The sequence below is a fragment of the Mixophyes fleayi genome, chromosome 3, assembly GCF_038048845.1.
Source record: "Mixophyes fleayi isolate aMixFle1 chromosome 3, aMixFle1.hap1, whole genome shotgun sequence".
NCBI lineage: Eukaryota > Metazoa > Chordata > Amphibia > Anura > Limnodynastidae > Mixophyes > Mixophyes fleayi.
Genome location: NC_134404.1, coordinates 259,285,883 through 259,306,668, shown reverse-complemented (window position 1 = coordinate 259,306,668; position 20,786 = coordinate 259,285,883). Strand labels below are relative to the sequence as shown.

At 37.1% G+C, this 20,786-nt stretch overlaps 1 protein-coding gene across 3 annotated transcripts in view; it reads left to right on the top strand.

Annotated features, from left to right (window-relative positions):
- Positions 1–20,786, top strand: part of CEP170 (centrosomal protein 170) — a 92,063-nt gene that overhangs the window by 59,151 nt on the left and 12,126 nt on the right. For 2 of the 3 annotated variants that reach the window (XM_075203496.1, XM_075203498.1), the window contains 4 exons: positions 1,610–1,865; positions 2,648–2,822; positions 11,161–11,322; positions 17,564–17,652. In XM_075203496.1, coding sequence (XP_075059597.1) covers positions 1,610–1,865; positions 2,648–2,822; positions 11,161–11,322; positions 17,564–17,652 — 682 coding nt within the window. The remainder of the gene's footprint in view (positions 1–1,609; positions 1,866–2,647; positions 2,823–11,160; positions 11,323–17,563; positions 17,653–20,786) is intronic. The other variant, XM_075203497.1, reaches the window with a different exon arrangement.

Here is a 20,786-nt window from a genome sequence, read left to right as displayed (position 1 = left end):
TTTCAGAAGCGCTCCACACACTGAAAAAGGGAGTAATTCAGCTGAGAAGTGGTAGTAAATACTGTGTATGATCAACTGTGAAATATATATGTAATAATGTGCCCTCTTCTGTAAAATAGAAGTACTGTATATTAGAAATTACTGAACAGTTATGTGACCATACAGAGGTCCTGGTAACGCTTATGTCATAGTAGGAGTAAATTATTCCTTATAAAATGCAAGTAGTAGTTTTATATTTATATTTTAGTCACTAAAATATAAAAGTGTATTAATTTTCAAAAGTTGTCAGCCTGTCACACAAATGTGTTCCACGCCTTTGAATAAAGGACAGGCTCTGTACAGGAATATTTCAAGGGTACTGTGATCTCTGGCTGAGGTAAATATTAGATAGAAATGAAGATAAGCTGTAAGTATTGTTGAAATACACTGAATGGAAAATATGCAATTTATTAAGTGTGATATTTTTAAGGTATGTCCTGAAATGGCCACTATAGGGAAAAATCTTATCTGTCACAGCGGTTAATTCAAGTATTCACACCACTCATGTTTTGTACTGTTATCTACTTTACTCTCTAGCATGAGTGTGGTATTTACTAAATAGGATACTATAGTGAAGGATAGTTTTGATCTCTGCCACTCTCAGTTTACCATTAGTCACCAAAAAGTAGGATATATTTTACGGTTGTTGTTACAATTACTCACACTCATGTACTATATAGTATTTCAGTTATCTATGCCATCATTTCTGCCAGTCCAATATCCAAACAAACTAAAGATTATCCCTCTCCCAATTGCATCAGTTTTTTTGTCTTCTTCTACTGACATGTAGAAGTCCCTGTGAACCTCTGGGGTTGTCCTAAGAACCAAGCCTCTATGACAGCCCATATTCCGTTCTTTGACTGGTTACAAGGAACTAGCTGACGCCGTCCGCTCACTTTTAAATTTCTTTAGTCTGACGCATCAGAGATTATAAAGCTCATGTACACCTTTTGTGGATTTCCGGCATTTAGCCTTAGACTCAAATGGTCATTCAGTAGAGGGTATGCTTACTCTACATTCCAGTTTCTTCTCTGTTAATTTTTAATCTGTTTATGCACTGCACATATAGAATGCCAGCTTCCGCATTATCTGACCAATGTAAACTGCTATGAAATCATTAGTATGTAAAACTATTTTGGCTCTGCATAGACACATGGGCCGATGATGTGACAATAGAAGCTATAATATAGTTTAAATGGCAACAAAGAAGGTATTTTAAATGGATTTGCCCACTGAGAGTATCCAGAAGATATTGTATTGATTTCAGCATGGTTTTGCAATGATAAATATTGATTATCGGTCAGAGAAAATATCAAGTATAGGTAATGTAAGCCATGTATAGTTACAATACAGTTACTGGAAAAGTTCTTCAACAGGAATATTATTATATTAAATTTATTATTATGAAGTATTCTAGAATTTACATTAGGGACATTTGGCAAATATTATTAGTGTGACTTTTACAGACTTTTAATGTATTTTCATTGTCTGCTCTAACTGTTTTTTTTTTTATTGAAAAATCTTTTTAAATATTCTTTTTTCTTTCCTTACCATAACAAATAATAAATAGCCAATACCCGATGGAGAAGAGTTCCTCCTGAGTATGCTTCAACTTCTGAAGATGAATTTGGATCTAAACGTAACTCAACCAAACCCCCTCGACTACGTGCCTCTCCAACCATTAAAGTTCAGCGATCACAAGTTACTGGAAATATACCAGTTATACCACCTTCAGGAACTTTAAATGCCTCTACATTTAAACATAAGGCAAAAGAACAGGAAGATTATATCCGTGACTGGACTGCTCATCGTGAAGAAATAGCACGGTAAGAGCATATTGTTTTAAAAGGCACATGCATAGCAATAAATCCACCCAGCATTCAGCCATTATAAATAAATGTATATGGATTCCTACACACAAATTGTCTTGAATATTATTTTTAATAGTAACGCATAACAAGCAAAGCTATTGAAATAAATGAAATAACACCAACATAAACAATAATGACTACAATTTCAAGCACTTCAGCCAGCTCCTGTACTCAAAAACACAGGATCTCTTCCTTCCCATCATGACACAGTGGTGGTAAAGGAAAAAGCTCGACCCCAAGATGTGGCATCTCTGTAGGAGCTAATGTGTCCTTGGGCCCTAATACATGATGGTTTATTTTTTAAAATATATTAGGCATTTATTTAGACATGAGAAAATTATACCTATAACTGTTTTGTTATACTGGAAATTTAGAAGTGCCCGCATTGATTCTCCCCCTAACCTGTGTCTGTGCATTCCCAACCTCCCCACATTCCTATTACTACTGTTTTGTCTGTCTTTCAACTCTTTATCTTGTTTCCATCCATTTTATTTTCCAATTTTTTAAGTGTTATATATAAACAGATAAACTGTAGTTTTTCCATTTTTTCAAGTCGGTTACTATGATTGTGGAAAGGACTTCATGGAAATATGGAAGTGTGCAATGAGTAGCTTCTGAATGCTTTTCTGATTAACCATAGCTGGCATAATCAGTTTTCAGATATACAGTATATAGTAGTCTTGTGATTTCTAGCAAATCATTAATTTGGCAGTAACTTTAGAAATTTCATTTTACAGGATCAGCCAAGATTTGGCTCTCATTGCTCGAGAAATTAATGACGTTGCAGGGGAAATAGATTCAGTGACATCATCTGGCACTGCACCAAGCACCACAGTAAGCACAGCAGCTACTACACCTGGTTCAGCTATAGACACCAGAGAAGAGGTAGGAGATCTTCATGAAGATATACAGGTTCTTTCCTCTTACTTTGTCTTTTGCTTATAACATTCAATATGCATTTTTTTCAGGTCTCATTTCTTTTATTCTTTTTTCTTTTTTTTTAAGTTCTGCTTTTAAAACATACTTACACTTACATGTAATTTATGAATCTGTAAGCAAATATAAAGATCGGACTTTGTGCTAACTAAGAACTAACAAAAATGATTCTGATTTTTCAAAGTCAGTTAAAGTTTTATGGTTAATGTGTGGTAATAGGTCATGTAGTTCTCCATTCCCCAGCATCAGGAAAATTACCTTAAACATCCAGTGAATAACTGCAGTACTGATTGAAAGTAGAGTGATGCACCAGAAAGGTGGCATTTATCTGGACACATATTAGGGCTGCTAGTACTGCATGTTAGTAAAAGGGTTATTGTTTTAAAAGTTAGATATTTAAGACAAAATAACTTTTTAATTTTACAACCCTGACTAAAGGATGTTTATTTTTTTGTTTTGTTTCCCCAATTCCACTAGAAGGTAAATGTAATTTATTACTGCTCACTTAAAAGAGCTGATGGTGCATTACATTGCTAAGATTTATAATGACCACCTCACCGCCACTCCTCTCCCTACACATTACACCAATACCAGCCCCATCCCTCTTACCACCATCATCCCTGAGCTGGCTGGCAAATTTTAGTCTGGGAGTCAAGCACACAGAAACAGTCCATCATAAGTAACCCCCCAAATCCTCATAATTAACTTCTCATCATAATCCTTTACACCCTCATCAATCAATGCCCTCATCCCTTCAATACATCTCTCATAATCATCATCATCATAATAACCTCTTTATCAACATTAACCTCCATATCCTTAATTAACTCCCAACATTACAAATAAATCCCTGTATAATCATTAACTCCAGCATCCTCCTCATAATTAATGAACCCCTCCTTATAATCTTTAAATCCGTTAGCCTCATCATAACAACTCCTTCAATATGATTAACTCCTTCCTCCCCATAATTAATTAACCCTTACAGTATTTATTAATCCCATTTATATTCATTAACTCCCTTAATAATTACATCTCTCGGCCTTATCAAAGTACCCCAATAAGATCATTAAATCCCTCAGCCTCCTAATTAACTCTCAATCATTATGCCTAACCCCTTCAATATAAACTTCCCACCAGTTATATTATATCCTTTGTCAGTTCCCCTCTGTGAGGTTTCACTCCCACAGCGCACCCTGCAGGCCAGCCTATCAGTGTGAGCATACAGCTGGGGGGAGGTAGGAGCCATGTACTCCGTGCTCGATACACTTTGTGTTGAGGGTTTAAACTGAAGCACTTTCTTCTTTCTGTGTGTCACCAGCCCGCATTGGCACCCTCAAAAGCTCAGCGCCCTAGGCAGTTGCCTGATAGTAGTGCCAGGCCTGTCTGCATAAACACTACCACATCCCCTATCCTCACCACTATATATCTATATATAATACATAAATATAGCTACTTCCATATTCACTATTTAGTCAATACTGCATCCATTGTATATATACTACAGTATCCACTATATAGCCATTACCTTAACAACTAATACTTCGCCTGTATAGTTACTGCTACATTTATTGTCTTGCCACTATGCAAGAACTGCACAGCCATTACAACATCAACGGCTTAACCACTGTTCACCTTAATATAGAAATTATGCATTCTATACACTATATAGAAACCACTTTATCCAATGTATAATTTATATTCAGCCTCTATGCATGCACATATATGTGAAATAATTTTATAGCCACAAGCCTATTCATTGTAAAGTCAGTATGCATCCCTTGGATAGCCTTTACAGCATCAACTACATAGAAACTATTCACCCACCATTCTTCTCACTGTGTATCCCCTGAAATTCACTAAGCCTTCAATGTTGTAGCACTACATCTACTGTATAACCACGTCTGCATCCACTGTGTAATAGGGATGGGCAATATACTGAACCCATAGTAATACTGCAGTAGTAGAAAGTGACTATTAGGTGGTATATCTAACTTTCTATTTCTGCAATATTACTGTCAGTCTGGGGCCTGGCTTACTTGTTTCTTCCTCTTTCCTTGTTTTGATTTCCAGTGGGGGGGATGATTTGACCACTCTTGACCTTCATAATCCCTTGCACAACTGTATTTGGAGGGATGAAGACTGTGCAAAGCGTCAGTGACTCCTACTGATAATGTCACCTGCGCTTTGCACAGGCTCCTTCCACCTACTGGCCTTGTGGCCCAAATGCAGTCATCTGAACCCCCTCTCCACAGGACATCAAAGCAAGGTAAGTGATCATGGAGGTTTGGAGGATGAAATAGCTTTAATGGTTTTTACCATGCAATTTGGTCAAATGTATTTGGAGTCTAATGTTGGTGCTTTGGAGAATGACTTTTGGGCATGGCAATGATCCCTTATGATGCACTGTTATGTTATATATCAACTCCCCACATGATCAATATCCTGGCCGAAAAGAATGAGCTGGCTCCTTCAGTGAGCTGCTTCAAAGCCTGATCAGAGGCTGTGGAGAGTAGTACCCCCACTGTCAAGTCAGGGGAGGCAACTGGGAGCAGTTTCATCTTTGGTCTTTGTGGAGTGAAGCTGGGATTGCTGTATTGGGAAAGCAGTACTCTGGCCCTAATGATTTATCCCCTCTAATTTCCTCTTTCCTGTTCTAACTACTTCTGTCCTGCTGTCTGCTCTCCATCCTCAGCAGCAGCAGTAGCACTAGGTATTCATGTGGTAACCTCTCATGTTCTGTTGTTTGTTTTCCACCCATGCATTTTTGTGTCTTTTCTATTAATCAGATATTTATTGCGATATATTTCATTGCAATATATTTCTTAATGTTGTTATCATGGGAAATATTTGTTATTGCCTAACCCTACTAAATAAAGCACTTCACCCCTCCTCATATAGACACCTTACACTCTTTATTGTTATTATTGCATTTTGTGCACAGCTTCCCACATTTAAGGGTACTATGCATCCACTGTGCAGTTACTAGGTCATCTACTGTGCTGCTACTGCCACATCCCATGTACATACCCTGTATTGCACCATGCATCCACTACAATATAGGCTATGCATTCACATCTAAAGTTATTATCAATTCATTATATTACCACTATGTATCCAATGTCTTAGTCACCACTATGTTTTAACACTATGTATGCACCTTTATAGCCACTGCATTTCCATACAGTTTCAACCTCATCACTATTCATCCACCTGTACAGCCCTCCTTTCACAGTGCACATACTGCATTGCCACTACGATAAGATTTGCCTCCGCTAGGATTCCAACCATTTACTATATCTACAATGCTGGACATGCTGCATTTAATCTTTCCTACTATATCTTTTACTTTCAGGAAAACAGCAAATTTAAAAAAAAATATATTGAAAGAATGTTTAAGTCACTCAATGCCATATGTATAAAATGTTAGGAAGCATGAGTTTCACAGACTTAAATTCTACCCTCTTGATAAGCTCTTCCCATATTCAAAAACCGTACATCCACTTATGGCCATTAGGTAGGGAAAAACAGACTAAAATAAAACTATATTCCCAAAATTCTTTATTTGTTTTCTTTTACATACTTGGAGCAATTCCAGAATTCTTAGCTGAATATATGTATTTTCTGGAGTATAGAGATGCCAAATGTATGTGTGTGTTTTTTCCAAGGTCATGGGTAGTTATTGGGCAGAAACAGATGTACTTTTTATTTATTGGTTTTTTTTTTTACCACAATCTATTAGTAACTATAATAGCAGTTGATACACCTTCCATGGGTATCTATTAATAATGCCTTGTAAGGTTTTGCATATTCAGCTATTCCATGCAAGATCCCAAGTCTGCCTATCAGGATGAAGACTCTGCACTAAGATTCCTTGTTACAGTGCAGCAACACTCAAGGGCATCCAGATTGTTAAAATCATTTTTGAATTTGAACATTGTTTGTATAGGTTGCAGTGCCATGACCAGAATCAAACAGTTTCTGGTCCCAGCACTAGACCCACGCACTATGAGTTTTGCTCTGTTCTGAACCGCAGAAGACACCACAGGGCTTGCCTGAGACTCCAGTGATTACTGTGATCATTCCCATATGGGTCTCCCTGTTGGTAGGAGAGACATTGGAAATAATAAGACAAAGAGCAGCTCTCCCACCCTTTCCTCCAGTGTTAGAGAGTGTGTTATCCTGCTATAATATACTCTTTGGATATCATTGACAACTTAAGTCTATGTTAAAATATGCATAGTCCCTACTCTCAGACCCCCACAAAGTGTGGCATATTGGAAAGTGAGCTCTATTGTACCTTAAGTGGGAATTCGGGTTCTGGATATCAGTACCGCTCACTCTTACAGGTCAGTGAGCGCTTCCTACCTAGCATGGCAGAGAGCATTGGTGAACCAACTGTTTTGGGCACCAACCTGGTCCTCAATCCAGACCGTATCAAATTCTATAGGTTAAATGTCTTTTTTTTTTTTTTCAAAGGACACCTGTTTTGGACATAAAGTCTTGCGTGCAGCTATGTCTGACCTTTCCCTCCCTTAGGGGAAACTTTTGAACATCCCCATGAATAGCAGTATCCCCCAAATATCATGAGTTTTTTTGTACTTACTGTAAAAACCATTTCTCTGAATCCATTTGGAGGCCACTGAGGTACTACCTCTACTTCGCTCGGTTTTGATGTTGAGTGGGCAGCACGGTGGCTTAGTGGTTTGCACTTCTGCCTCACAGCACTGGGGTCATGAGTTCAATTCCCAACCATGACCTTATCTGTGTGGAGTTTGTATGTTCTCCCCGTGTTTGCGTGGGTTTCCTCTGGGTGCTCCAGTTTCCTCCCACACTCCAAAAACATACTGGTAGGTTACTTGCCTGCTATTAAATTGATTTAGTCTCTCTGCCGGTCTGTGTGTGCATGTTAGGGAATTTAGACTGTAAGCTCCAAAAGGGCTGGGACTGATGTGAGTTCTCTGTACAGCGCTGCCTAATTAGTTGCGCTATATAAATAGATGATCATGATGAGTGGTGTTCTTTCATTATTTCAGTCCTGTCCAAAAAAACCTGAGGAAATATGAATGAAGGGGCATAAAGGCGGTGATTACCACCATTCCGACACGCAGAATTCCTGCAAAAGAAATCCGAAAGAGTGAAAAAAACGAAAGACAATGAAACAGACTTACCTTGAATCCGACGCTGGAGATGACCGATGGAAACAGCATGCTGACAGTAAGCCATTCCGATGAAAGAACTGTGCGGCACTGCAATTTGATATCATCACAAAGTCTGTCAATCTAAATTTTAAGCGGCAATGTGTGTTTAAACACTTAACCTTAGGGGTCCCCACATTGCCGCTTTCAATTTACATTGACAGACGTCACGATAATGTCAAATTGCAGTGCCGCACATTTCTTTGATCGGAAAGGCTTACTGTCAGCATGATGTTTCTATCGGTCATCTCCAGTGTCCGATTCAAGGTAAGTCTGTTTCATTTTCTTTCGTTTATTTCACTCTTTCAGATTTCTTTTGCAGGAATTCTGCGCGGCGGAAATCTCAGTATAGATATATCGTACCCAACCCCATAGAGGGGAGGAGCTGGGATTCAAACAAGTTTATAGTTTAAAGAGTGCCTACTCCAGCACTGATCCCACTATATCCCATGTTTAGCAGTGCCTCCTATAAATTCAGATAAATGGATTTTATATAAAGTAATAAAAAAATCCTTTTTTTTTTGTACATTTGGTTAATAAAGGAAGGTGAAATCTACTTAACTTTGGTACCAAAGGAAAGCCATAGCTGTCCCAAATCAATATAAATTTTGCCTGGGTAGAGTAAAAGATATTTTAAAAAAAATGGGAAAGATGGTAACATGGAGAAAATGTTATGGCTATCTGATGAGCACACACCTCTGGCAGCAGAAAAGGTTATGATTGGTTTTATCAAAAGAAAAAAATCACAGATAAGATTCAGTACAGTCCTTGTTTAGGGCCACTCTCAAATATACACATTTATTTTTTTAATTCAGAAAATGACATGACAATGACAATGTAATTAATTACGTCACTGGTTATATAATATGGAACATTTCAAACTGATCAATATAGAACCACCTATGACATTGATTCTATATATCACAATCGCAAAGATCATGACAACATATTAATAATTATGAATGCTAAATGTACTGTTTGCAATTCAGTTTTATTGTAGTTAATTGTTTTGGAGGAGGGGTTTAGGTTATATTTCAAGTTTACTATATGGGGCTCATGCAAAGTTTGATTGCATTTGTGTTCATAGCGCATACAATCGTATTTGCGATTCAGCATAGTATGTAAAATGCACATGAATGCGTAAAGGGTGGGATTCGCTTGCTGAGACTCCAGTCATCATTATCAACTTGATGAATATGACTGGTGTTTTAATGTACAAACACAAGTGAAATAAATTAAATAAATAAATGCAAAAAAAATAATAATAAATGACGCAGTCATCATCATCAGCACGGATCGTTCACCAGCCCTCCAGCAGTCGCTTGAGATACATCCACTGCCTATGCTTACATGCACCTTCACTCCACTGTGCTGCCTCTCTAAGCATAAGGAGACACAAGTGTAATATACGTCCTAATCCACATATTAACATATGCATTTTTTCTTGTGCGCATGCGTAGTATGGAGATCCAAATTTTACGCTAAAGGAAGAGATATATGTCCAATGCAGCATGAACCCCTATGTGTCCAAATGTGAAAACAGTGTCAGGCCTGGGGCGCAGTCAGGGCAGGTATGAGCTGGATTGGCTGTACCTCTGTATTAATAATTTACTCATAATCATAATGTAATGCTAGTTGGTATGTCAGCAACCATTTGATCACTATTACAAGTGACTTACTGCTGCAGTTATGTAGGGGAAGGGGCATGGGTTAGGTGTTTCCTGTACAGACGTCTCCAAAAATAAAAAAAACGTATAAAAATAATAATAGAAATAAATTTAAATTTAAGTAAAGTAAAAATAGAATCTAAAATGATCCATCATCTCCTCCAGGTCATCTTGCCCCTCAAAATGATGTCCTCTATTCTCCTTGATACTTGCACATTTTGTATCAGTGTACACACATGCAAAACTGCATAAGTAGCATGCATATGACCCCAGCCCTACAAAAAGCCCCCCTCACTTCAGACACTTTCCTCACTCCCACCCTAAGGATATGTGCTCACAAATGTTTTCCATCCATGTGCAGTCATAATATACCTCAAAGGGAAAAAATGCTCTGATCATGAACGGAACACTCCTCTCGTTGAATAAGCCATGTTTGCCGATTGCTGAAATTGTTCTGGGGTTTTGTATTACTGATTTAATAGATGTCATATGTAATGTCATCACTGATTAATACAAAAGTGGAAGCTGCTCAAATCAATTTATAGGCCATAACAGGTGCTAGAAAGGGTGGGGTTATCCTGCAAGGAAACTACACACAACATTTTTTCCCCCAGCACACTGCAATAGCCAGCAACAGATCTGCCATTTCTACTGTAGATAAAAATGCAAAAGTCTTTGTTGCACACATTTGCAAATGTATGTTTAAGCCATCCGCCACGCCAAGGCGCTTTTGCTAATAGGATGGTCCTACTCTAAACAATGAGAGTCCCATATATTTGGGCCATACCTATGTGTTTTCAAATTGAGAGCCAACTTACCAAAGAGGTACCCCAGAAGCCTCCAAACAGCAATTCAGTGCCAGTAACCCCTCTCAGCTACTGACACCAACATGCCTATCAGACAAATACAAAAGTGGAAGCTGCTCAAATCAATTTATAGGCCATAACAGGTGCTAGAAAGGGTGGGGTTATCCTGCAAGGAAACTACACACAACATTTTTTCCCCCAGCACACTGCAATAGCCAGCAAAGGGAAAAAATGCTCTGATCATGAACGGAACACTCCTCTCGTTGAATAAGCCATGTTTGCCGATTGCTGAAATTGTTCTGGGGTTTTGTATTACTGATTTAATAGATGTCATATGTAATGTCATCACTGATTAGATAGATAGAGATAACAAACATTAATTGTGAAATCTCTAGTTGCTTTTGTTGAGTGAGAGGAGACATTTAATTAGCCGCGAGATGCGGACTAATACCGTACAGATTCTTCACTCTTTTACATTCACATCTCTATGGGATATGAGGGAAAATGAGCAGAGATTTTAGTAGAAACTCCCGACTGTTCCAGAGACACATCGTGTTAGTTTGCGGCCAATTAGAAAGTATGACACTTTATGAGTGAAAAAATCCCTTTACTAAAAATGGAATGTTCTTTTGTTGACTGCCAGCTGGTGGATCGTGTTTTTGATGAAAGCCTTAACTTCAGAAAGATTCCTCCAACTGTGTCCAAATCGGAGACAAATTGTCGAACTGGTGATTCAAAACCTCAGCCTAAAGAAAGTTCTGAACCTCAAGTTATCACTCGAAGGAAGACTTGGAGCAGAGATGAAGTAAGTTCCAAACTACCAGCATTCAAACCTAAATGCAGATTTCTGAACTTACCCGATTTGCTGTGATAGGCAACAAAGTCCTTTTTGAATCTACAGGTTTATTAGAGTTTCCAGATTAGTCATGTAAATACTGGCACATACGAACTATGCATGCTCAATGTCTTTATTGCAATATTGTACATACCTGCATGCTAATAATTGCAGTGATGTGTCCAATTTTGCATGGCTGATCTGGTACCCGTTAAGTATAGCTGCTAAGAACATTACAGTTACATCTAGGTAACTGCTCACCAGAGATAATCTTTATAAATCATAGGTATGGCTGCAATCAGATGTCTTACATAGCCTTAAAAAATAAAGATTGGATATTTAGCGGAGTTCTAACAAACATAATTATACTTTCTTATACTTTATGGCATTTATTGTGATTCCAGGTGCTTACCAAGCTGCTCACCTGTTTAATGATTTTGCTCAGTAAGCCCAGAGTGTCTGTTTTAGTTCTCCCCTGTGAGCTTACTACTCATATATATAAGACGTTAATTAGGGATGGGCACCACCTTTTCTTGTTTGAAACAGGGTGAGCTGGTAGAGAACAGAGTAGAGTGGTGTAGGATCATTATATACATTGGGGAGCCCTGTGAATCCATGTCTAGTACATTCAGGGTAAGTTGAGTAGCGAGAGAGCTACCTGGTGATTGGAGTGAGGCTCTCTTTAATGTAGCAGAGAGGGACGTTCTTTGTGAGGTGAGCAAGCCCTATGCTGTCTAAACTAAACAGTGCTCAATTCATGACTGGCAACTCTGACAAAGACCTGCCTCAATAGGTGGTTCAATAGAGTGTTAATGAGGCCACTGAGAGACAGTCTGACAGAGGGGATGACAACTACAGTAAGTGATATACACACACAATTCTATGGTAAAGGCATATTAAATTTACCCCAAATATTACAATAACTGATTTTTATGATAAATCCTCATGATGACTTGGAAGGAAGGGTGATTGACGAAGCATTTCAGCTCAAGTTTTTGACATACTGAAAGTGCTTAAAGAGGTGCTGGTAACACCATTTACCGAATTATTCAATCAGTCACTAGCTACAGGAGTAATTCCAGAGGACTGGAAAAGAGCAAATGTAGTCCCACTGCACACAAGTGGAATCATGGGAGAGGTAAGCAAATACAAACCAGTAAGTTTTACATCGGTATTAGAGAAATTGATGGAAACAATCTTAAAAGAAAGAGTTGTAGAATATCTTAAATCCAGTAATTTACAGGATCCCAAACAGCATTGATTTACTGGTGGGAAAAATCAGATCAAACAAATCTTATTGACTTTTTTGACTGGGTAACTAAAGTAATAGATCTGGGGAGTGCGGTTGTAGCATATCGAGATTTTAGTAAGGCTTTTGACACTGCCCCACATCGCAGACTCTTAAATAAACTTTAAAGCTTGAGATTGGATTCTAATATGGTTGAATGTATAAGATCTTGGTTACTGGATAGAAAATAGAGCATTATAGTAAGTGGAGTGTATTCACAGGAGATAAAGGTTACCAGTGGAGTACCCCAAGGATCTATACATGGACCAGTGCTTTTAATATCTCTATTGGGGACATTGGAAATGGTATTGAAAGGAAAGTATGACTTTATGCAGAGGACATAAATATATGCAACAGGGTAGACACACCAAGAGGGGTAAAACAAATGATTGATGATCTAGGTCTAGGTCTAGAGGAATGGTCAAGAGAGTAGCAATTACAGTTTAATGCAAAAATATTCAAAATCATGCACTTGAGTCTCAAAAACACAAAGGCTTAATATAGTATTAATGGCACTATAAGGAAAACTACTGAGGGGGAAAGGGATCTAGGAGTCACTATTTCAGGTGACTTAAAGGTAGGTAAGCAATGTAACAAAGCAATGAGGAAGGCAATTCAGATGCTTGGTTGCATACGGAGAGGAATCAGTAGCAGAAAGAAAGAAGTAATAATGCCACTGTATAGGTACGGCCTCATCTAGAGTACTGTGTTCAGTTCTGAAGGTCATGTCCAGAAGGATATAAATACACTAGAGACTGTACAAAAAAGTCTAAAATGGTGCATGAATAAAAAAAGGGAATGAGGCGCTCTCGCAAGATCAGAATGCTGCTCCTTTTATAAACATGGAGACAATGACTTCTTGCCCTTAAAAAACATGGAGTATTATAAACAGTTATCTACATTTACTAATGACAAAATAGCGAGACTGGAAAAAGAAATCACAGAAAGAAAACAGAGAAAATTCTACAGAGTTCTAGAAGACAAGTAGAAATATGACATCATGAAAAGTAGACAAAAACAAGTTAAGACAGATTTTCTAAAGTTCAAAATCATGAAAAATTGGAAGTTCCTAAAAGAAAACCTCTGTTTGGGAATCCACCAAAAGACCAGTAAAATAAAGAATTTATCAGCCCTATAAAACTGAACATTTCAGAACACATTCAAGAAATAACAGAAACTATACCATTAAGAAATCATTCATGAAAGGACAGCAATTTGCAAAAAAAGAGATAGAAATTACATCACAGGCTTTGATGAAAAAGATCAATAACACAATACCACAACAAACCACTAGTCATTCATCTAATGAGAATAGAAAAAGAATACTCTCTGAAGATTCAGAAGATTTTTCAGAATTTCTATTCAGACCAGAGGAACCCCCATCACAATCAATAAGAATAAGAAAAACAACCCCTCGGATAAAAAGAATAAGAAGCCTAAAGTCTCAAGGAGAGGATCCAGAGGAGGAAAGACCCACCCCGTAAAGACTACCCAAAACATGTCAAATTAGGGGATTTTCAATGTTAGTACCACCACTCTGACCCCAGATCAAATGAATATCTTAAGAAGGGTATGAAGTTTGCACCTCAATCAAAACCAGACAAGTTTAGTGTCTATATTGAGCTACATCACTTCATTAGGAAAAATTTTCTGAAGAAATACTTTTTAAGGAATCCGATCAATCATGGAAATAATTGCACTGAGGGATATATACATTCAAACTTATGTCCACAGAGTAATTTCTATCCCAGCTTCTGTAAGAAATTAGTAGAACAAGATATTGAAAGTCTTTAAAAAAAACGAAGGTCAGAAGAAACATCTCAGAAAAGAAAAACAAACCCTTGAAAAACAATAAAAACATTATAATCAAACCAGCTGATAAAGGTGGAGGAATCGTCATTATCCTGGACCATTCTGGATATTTCAAAGAGTCGAACCGTCTATTAGCAGACAATTCAACATACCAAAAATTGGAACAAGACCCGCGAAATTTCAAAGTGAGCTATTGGATCTATTAGAAGAAGGGCTACATATGGAAATTATCAACAAAAAAGAATTTGAACATCTATACATTGAGAATACCTGTATTCTACCATCTGCCAAAGATCCATAAAGATGTTAATAACCCTGCAGGACGCCCGATCGTCTCAGAAATCAATTCTATTACTTCTAATCTTTCAGGATATATAGACTTTTTCCTACAGGGACTGGTCTGTAAACAAAAAAGTAATCTTAAAGACACAACATCAGCACTAAATATCCTGGATGAAATAAATATGGAAAGATACGTTCGTATTAGGAACCTGCGATGTCAAATCACTTTACATGTGCATCAGACACGCAGATAGATGCTCACATACGTATCATTATTTATGTACTGATACAAATTTGAAAAATTAACAAATAAATTTCATCATGCGGGATAGAATTTATCCTACAACACAAATATTTTTGGTTTGGGGAAGAACACTACAAACAAATCACAGGAAAAACGATGGGGGCGCGTTTAGCTCCCAGCTATGCAAATCTCTTTGTATCAAAGTCGGAAGATGAACATATCTGGACAAATAATCCATTTAAAGATAAATCACATTGTTGGAGGAAGTATATAGACGACGTCCTGTTCATTTGGGATGGGGAAAATGAGGAATTACAACATTATCTTGAGCTATATAAACCAAAATTCTCTAAACCTAGAATTCACTGCAGAAACCAGCTCTACTCAAGTACATTACACTAAGAAAGTACATATCAACAATTTTATACCAGCAACAAGCAATCATCATAGAAGCTGGATAAAAAATATTGGACAATTTAGAAGATTAAAAAGAAATTGTACTAATGAATAAATCTTCAACATACAACGAAATGAACTTAAAGAACATTTTCTTGAAAGAAATTATAACGAGAAAGAAGTGAATTCTACATTATAAAGAGTAAGGTCCTTTGACAGAAAAAAATTGTTACAATATAAAAAGAAGAACCCACAAGAAATACCAGAAATTGCCTGTATTACACAATTCAACAGCAATACCGAAGCTCTAGAAAACAGTATCCATAAACATTGGCATGTACTACACTTAGATGATGAGCTAAACAAATTTCTCCCAAGAAAACCAAAGATAATTTACAAAAAAGCTAGAAACATACGTAATATCCTCACAAAAAGCTCTATATCTCCCATAAAAAACACAACTAGTTATACCAAAGGATTCCACTATTGACTGAATTGCAAGGATTGTAAGAACAATAATTTGAATACAACCAAACCAGTTAATGCATTTAAATCAAATATCACTGGAAATCAATTTGAGATTCAACACAACATCAGTTGCAATACTGAAGGGGTTATATATATGTTGGAGTGCATGTGTGGCCTCCAATATATTGGAAGAACCAAACATCCCTTAAAAACCAGAGTTGCTGAACATCTGGCAAACATTAGAAAAGGTTTGAAAACACATAGTGTTTCCAGTCACTTCATTAATAACCAGGTGTGTAATGTGAATAAATTGACATTTTTATAGATCCAACACATAGACAAATGCTGGTGAGGAGGAGATTTTGCAGCAAATATATTACGTATTGAAACAAAGTGGATATACCAGATGAAAACACTGATACCCCACGGTCTCAACAGTAATTTTGAGTTCGATTCTTTCTTGAAGTTATAAATATACCTTTTTCAAATAAAAAATTAAACATATATTTTTTATATATCCTTTTTAGTACTACTCCTTTTTAGTACTATTTCATTTATTATGAATCAGGACGCATAAATCCTATTTTTAATCATACACCTTTTATACGTTTTTAACACCTTTTTATGTTTTAAAATCATAATTGAAATAAAGAATTTTTATCCAATGAGAACTGAAAAAGGAGTATAAATCAGTCCCAAAATAGTGGATATGCATCCTTGATAAAGTCCGCTAGCCGGATGAAACGCGTTGGTGCTTAATCCTTACAGCCACCGTAGCCGTGCATTCCACTATGTTCCATTTCCCGCATTCATACGCGCCAATACTGAAAACAGCTACAGGCGGAAAATACTGTACGCATTGGTGTTCTCATCTGGTCAACATCTCAGTAGGGACATGTAGGGTAAAAAAGCCCCGTTTTTTTCCTAAAATTGCTTTAGAAGTTGGTTCCAGTAATGCAATTTTGCAAAAATAGCTATAAGCATTATATGTGTCCTCACTCATTTCTTCATATTACATTTATTATATACAATCATTCATGAGATTAGTATTGCGCCCTTTATTTATTTCCAGTAAAATGGTGCATGGCCTACATCACAAAACTTGCCTGGAAAGACTTAAAGAACTTAATATGTATAGTTTGAAACAGAAGGGAAAAGGGAAACATGATAGAAACTTTCAAATATATTAAGGGTTTTAACAAGTTACAGTAGGGAAGCATTCTTCAAAGGAAGAGAAATATTACAACACAAGGACATGTACTGACACTGGGGGGAAGTAGGTTCAGAGGAAATTTGAAAGAGTAGTGGATAAGTGGAATAGCCTCCCATCAGAGGTGGTAGAGGCTAATACAGTAGAGCAATATAAAGATTTTTGGATAGACATAAGGATACCCTTACAAAAGATTAAAGGACCAGATAGGGTTTCAGGTTACCATAGGTTAATAAAAAACAAAATGGTCAGACTAGATGGGCAAAGTGGTTCTTGTTAATAATAATGATAACAGCATGGAAATTATGATGGTTATTATAAACTAGCATTAACCAACCAAGGGCAAAGTAGTACAGTACTTCCAGATAACATTCATTTTAAAGGCAAAGAAATATAGAAGTACTAATAGTTGAATGTAATTCCATTCACATTTTTAATAAGTACAAAATTAAATATTGTATCCAAATTGTAATTTTTGAATGCTAACCCTTTTTTTTTTAATATTATAAAGGTAATGGGGGATAGTTTACTGCTTTCTTCAGTGTTTCAATTTTCTCGGAAAATTAGACAAACCATCGACAAAACTGCAAATAAAATAAGGTATGTGATTTTTGTGCACATATAGTTATGTACTTACTGTAGAAATAATTACTGTCAAAATGCTATAAATACTACATCTGAACTGTTCTATTGTTGGAATAAATACCATAATATGGGAGACCTGCACTTTATAATCTCCAGGTATGGCTCTCATTCTCAGTGATTTAGTGGGCGGTGGTTTACATTGTTGCCTCACAGCGTCAGCCCCTATCTCTGTGGAGTTTTTATGTTCTTGTGGGGCTCCAGTTTCTTCTACAGTCCAACACAAATGAAGCGTCTATGCTCCTTGATAGATATAGGTGTTATACTTCCCTTTTGAGTAACATGTACTGGTTTAGTATTAATGTAATCTGATTACTTGTCATAACATTTATTGCCAGACAAGTCTCTTCTCTGCTTGCAGGAAGTCTACTCTGTGTAGAATAACTGTTTCCAAATGTCTTATTTTTATATACTAAATATAAGTTTTTAACTTAATATCCTTACAGCTTAGTAATTTTATTGTATTCATTTGAACAATTAGGTTTGACACTAAATGTTGTTATTTGTAATAGAGTAAAAACTGACGTATACAGTTAAATCTATCCATTTTATTGTAAGACTGAATAATAGTGACATTTTATATTCATCTTTTCATTTTCTAAATTGCATTGAAGAAACCCTTAAACTTTAAGATTTATTTAAGCTTTTAAATGAGGAAAAGCATGAGAGCTACATTAACTTAATTCAAACGTAAATGTTTGTGATTATTTATTTTAACTTGTAAAAGCCCCTAGCATGCAAATGGAAAGGCCATCCTATTAACATTAGGCATTCATTCCACCGATTTTTGCTGATCCCACTACATAAAAGATAAGAAAGACTGGCACAATATATACAAATGCCCTGCCACAATAGCCCTTTTTTCCTGTGTTTCCCTTCTTTCAAGCACTAAAACCAGGTTCTGCTTACAGTGCTGTTCCCAATGTCCCAAATGTTATTTGCTTTTCAGGCACCTGATAAAAAAAACCCAGTGTTTACCTTGAACCCTTCGTTACCCATTGTACAAGCATGGTTTGTGCCTTGTACTGCCTGCCGGAGACAGCTCTTCTTTGCACCATCAGCAATCCACCATTTGAAATTATATTTGGACTAAATCCCTATAATAGTATCAGTCCTTGTATAAATACACATATTTGCTTTCCCTGTATTCTGGAGGAATGGCTGATTACATTTTTAGCTAATTATTTGGGAGTAGCAATTAAAAATAGCAACAATTAAAATAGAAAAAAGATTTGTTCAATAAAAATGTATTTATTACATTATTCTACCAAAAATTAACAAAACAAAATATTAAATCCACTAAATGAAAGTAATTCCATGTGAAACAGCTGTATTGTCAAAATGTGAACATTATATCTAGTCATCAATGGGGGAAAACCATCCATAGGCATTTGGTTTACTAATTATGGAACATGCTGCTGATTGCTGTAATTTGGTGCTGATGCACTCCAGTGTGAGTTCTGTGACAGTTCTGTAGAGTTTATCATAATTGCTTAAATAGTGGCAAAGATAAGCAGTGTGGTGACCAAACTGGTTGTTACAATCACACATATAGCATCTTGCAGCAGAGGATACGTTTACCTAAGTTTACCTCACCCATATCTCAGTACAAGGTAACTCTTCCCTTCAGCTGCTTTCAGTGTTCTACACCCAAGACTCTCCCTAATTCACTTTTACATGTAAGTAAAAAGAAATACACTGATTTTACATTTATGGATGCATACAATGAATATTGTAAGTTTTCCCTTCTGCATTTTTGTTCCACATAGATAAATTATGTGTTGGCTCAATTTCAGCTGAATATATGTTTTGTTAAGCAAGGATGTGACTTTCCCAACTTGGTTTTATTGTATGATTATAGTAATCACTCTATACATATAGCTTATAATGCTCATTAAAGTTTCCAAGCATCCGATGGGACAGGGCCTTTTTGTTTTTAATTATTTGTATACTACACAGTTTTCATGTTCTGTATTCTGGATGTAATTCTCAGTTTCTCTCCCTATACTGTGTGGGATAAAAAGAACTCAGGGCTGCCCAGCAAGGTAATATAGCAATAAATAGTATTTTCATAGATAACTGTAGTTAGCAGATTGTTTGCACATATTATAGTACATTTATTATAGCACCAAAGCATGTCATTTTTATGTTATATAAATTACTGTATGTATATATATATATATATATATATATATATATATATATATATATATATATGTATACACTTTTCCATTACAAAATTAAAGGTAAATAAAATGTCATGCATTTTTTTCCAAAAGGACTATGAAAAGCTATATTTCTCTTTCCTGCCATTGGGGGACACTGCGAGACATTGGGGTATAGTAGTGGGCTCAGGAGTCTTGTCACTTTAACTTGTTATGTCTGTGCACTCCTCCTCTACTTAACCCCCCCTCTCAGAGAGATCCTCAGTTTTTTGTAAGTGACTTGGAGCTAAGGTCACTGGAGTATAGGCTCGTGCCTATACTCTATTAGTCTTTATAGATATAACATGTTTTTATTTTTTCTTTCCCTTATGTGCAGCGCGGGACTCCAGCCTAAGACCCAGGAAAGTGAGTAGGACGCAGCTCTGCTCACTCTGGGTCCCAGCGCAGGTAAGAGAAGCCTGGGCTCACTTACCTTCACCTTCTGCCGGTATTTCCCTTTAGAATTGCACAGTACTCCAGGATAGCGGACAAGGGGAGAGAGTTTGCAGTCAGCTTCTCCTCCCATGCGGCTTCAGATGCCGGCAGGTCCCCGCTCGCCCCTATGGCAACGAGCAGCTAGGAAAAGAGGGGACAAGCGGCGCTCACACTCATTTAGAGGTGAGTTGGCCGTTTCTCATGACTCGCGCTCCTGGGCATTATAGGTGGATACAGTGCGAGTCCAGCGCTTCATGGTGGCCATTTTTGCGAGGTCAGGATGGCGCCTGAAGGCGGAGGCAAGCAGGGTGGACAGAAGCAGCAGGAAGGGGAGGAGAAGTAATGACAACTTCCTCCTCCCAGGCTGTATTTCCCTGCGCACAGGACCCAGTCTACTCGTGGGAACACGGAAGTAAACAGCGTGTCAGCGCTGGCCAGATCCTCTGCTTTGCC